The following is a 2531-nucleotide window of genomic DNA, read 5'->3' as shown; positions in this document are numbered from 1 at the left end:
ACTCAAGTCACATTTGAAATGATACAAGAAAGACTCTAATCCTTTTCTAGAATTACTCGTCCACAGTCCACAGAGCCAAGAAAATAAAAAAAAAAAAAAAATCTTGTCTATGCGAAGATGAGGAGTCCCTGCATTTTACTTTAAAAGAATGAAATTATGATGAATTATTTTAAAAGTCTAGATTAAATTTTCCAGATTAATAGCATATATTTTGCCATTATATTTAAAATTTTAAATAATAGTGATATTAAAATCTTAGTGCAAACCAATTTCACATAGAGGTTTATTATATAGTATGCAAAAATAAGAAATATGTTCACTTACTCAACTTTCGCCTAATTTTTAATTTTTTTTATAAAAACTATCAATTATTATGTTCCCGCCAATCAAATTATGACACATGTCACCCACAAAAATCACACAACCATAAAATAGTTAATGATAATAGGATACTATTAGACCCATTTTCCACCGTGAAATTAAAATATGAAGGATATATGGGCAGGTAAAGAACACCAAAAAGTCTAAAGATGCCGCCATAAAATAAAACAAAACAACGAAGTCAAAACAATCAAGCAGAAAAGGATCGACGCGTATGGGCTAAAGATAAACAAATCTCCATTATCCTCAAAATTCAACCATCATCCCCCACCACTAGTGAAAAGAAGTGGTCTCTTGCATCAGCCTTCCCCCATCTTCATTTCTTTTCTCTCTCCCTGTAGCCTGTTCAACAACCACCCAATCTTCCTCTCTCTCTCTCTGCGATTTTGATGATTTCTTTGTTTGAACAATCAAATCGATTTGTATGATATGGGTTTGCTTCATAGAAAGCTGACAGAAGGAGCAGCCAATTCAACCTGGGATCCGATCTGTCAATTACCATGTTCTTCAGCTCCAAGCGTTTGTCCACCACAATGTCTCGCTTTCTGCCCTCTAAGCTGCTTAAATGTTTACTCATCTTCGATCCCTCCAGCAATTATTCCCTCCACGTTGAATGAAGAATCAGACAAACCCCACAAGATCTCTCCCTTCTTGATCGCCACGCTTACACTTCTCGCCGCCGCCGTTCTGGTTGTTTGCTGTTATGCCATCTATTCAAGGTTCTATTTACGCCGGCGGAACTCAAGCCGGACGGTGCCGCTGCAGCGGCAAACGGAGGCGACCCACGACGAGTTTCTTGACGAAGATGATGGTCCGGTGGCGGTGGTGGACCATCCGATCTGGTACATCCGCACCGTCGGTCTCCAACCGTCGGTCATCAATTCCATCACGGTGTGCAAGTATAAAAGCGGCGAAGGTATTGTTGAAGGAGCAGAGTGCTCTGTTTGCTTGAACGAGTTTCAGGAAGATGAGACTCTTCGACTTTTGCCGAAGTGCAGCCATGCTTTTCATCTTCCCTGTATTGATACGTGGCTTAGATCGCACACCAATTGCCCCATGTGCCGTGCGCCGATCGTTAAAAGCACAGTCCAGTCGCCGTCGCCGGAACCAAATGTGGAAAATTCCAGTCAAGGCGAAGAAACCCAGGTGGGAAATTCGCAGAGGAGTGGCGGATCCGGTGGAGAAACAGTTGATGAAGTTCGTGAGCTAAGGATTGTGATAGAGGAGGAAGCTGAATCAGCCGTTGAAAGATGTGAGAATTCGAATGAAGAAGTAACCGGCATACAGCCGATGAGAAGATCAGTTTCTATGGATTCTTTGTCAGCATCAAAGATCAGTCGTGCTGTTGCCAATATTCTTCCTGTCAAATCTGATGGGAATTCAGATACCCGATTGGTAAAATCGATCGAATCAAATACAAGAATCGTTCCAAAGAGAGTAGAAGGGAATCAGATTTCGATGAGATCATCGGGTTCGGGTAGTTCTTCAAAAGGAAGATCTCTGCCAAATGGGCCTCTTTTCATGAGGAGATCGTTTTCCGGTAGCTTTGGCACGGTTTTCCGAAGCTTTTGAAATTTTCGTGGAATCAGGTGAGGTGAGTTGCCTGAAAAACTCATATCTGAAAAGCTCTCAACAAGCTGAGGGTTTACAGAATTTTCATCAATAATGTAATATATTTATATAATCAAAGTGTATAGTGACAGGAGGAAATTGAGATTGATCCAAAAATAGGATTCATCTCAGGCGCAATGATTTCATTCTATATATATATATATATATGATCCAAATTATGTAACGAGTATTTTATACTCAATTTGATCATCCATACATATATACTGCCGCCACTGCTTTTACTGCGTTTTCATTTCAAAATGTTTTCACCTGCAACAAGTTATTTTGGTTGAGTTCATCAAGAAGGATCCTTGTTTTTCTTCATGGATTTTCAATGATGATTATATGAAACGGCTTCAATCTGTGGTGGAAGAAGAAGACCTGCAATTAATGCTAATGCACAGTATCGCTTTTTTACATCGAACACTTTAATTTGGGCAATGAAGAAATTATTGATTCTCATTAAAGAAAGCTGAAGGCACAAAGAGAACAACGGGAAAAACGCTACTCATATTTCTGCTATCACTTTGAAAAGATTA

The 2531-nt window shown here is 39.6% G+C and overlaps 1 protein-coding gene across 1 annotated transcript; it reads left to right on the top strand.

Annotated features, from left to right (window-relative positions):
- Positions 1 to 584: 584 nt before the first annotated feature.
- Positions 585 to 2238, top strand: LOC132178533 (RING-H2 finger protein ATL54-like). The gene has a single exon (XM_059590970.1). It carries the CDS (start codon positions 811 to 813, stop codon positions 1951 to 1953), a length of 1143 nt encoding a protein of 380 aa, XP_059446953.1. The 5' UTR covers positions 585 to 810; the 3' UTR covers positions 1954 to 2238.
- Positions 2239 to 2531: the final 293 nt, after the last annotated feature.

This window comes from Corylus avellana, chromosome ca4 (assembly GCF_901000735.1).
Source record: "Corylus avellana chromosome ca4, CavTom2PMs-1.0".
Lineage (NCBI taxonomy): Eukaryota > Viridiplantae > Streptophyta > Magnoliopsida > Fagales > Betulaceae > Corylus > Corylus avellana.
The sequence above is the reverse complement of the archived record's forward strand: the minus strand, read 5'-3'. Positions and strand labels throughout refer to the sequence as shown.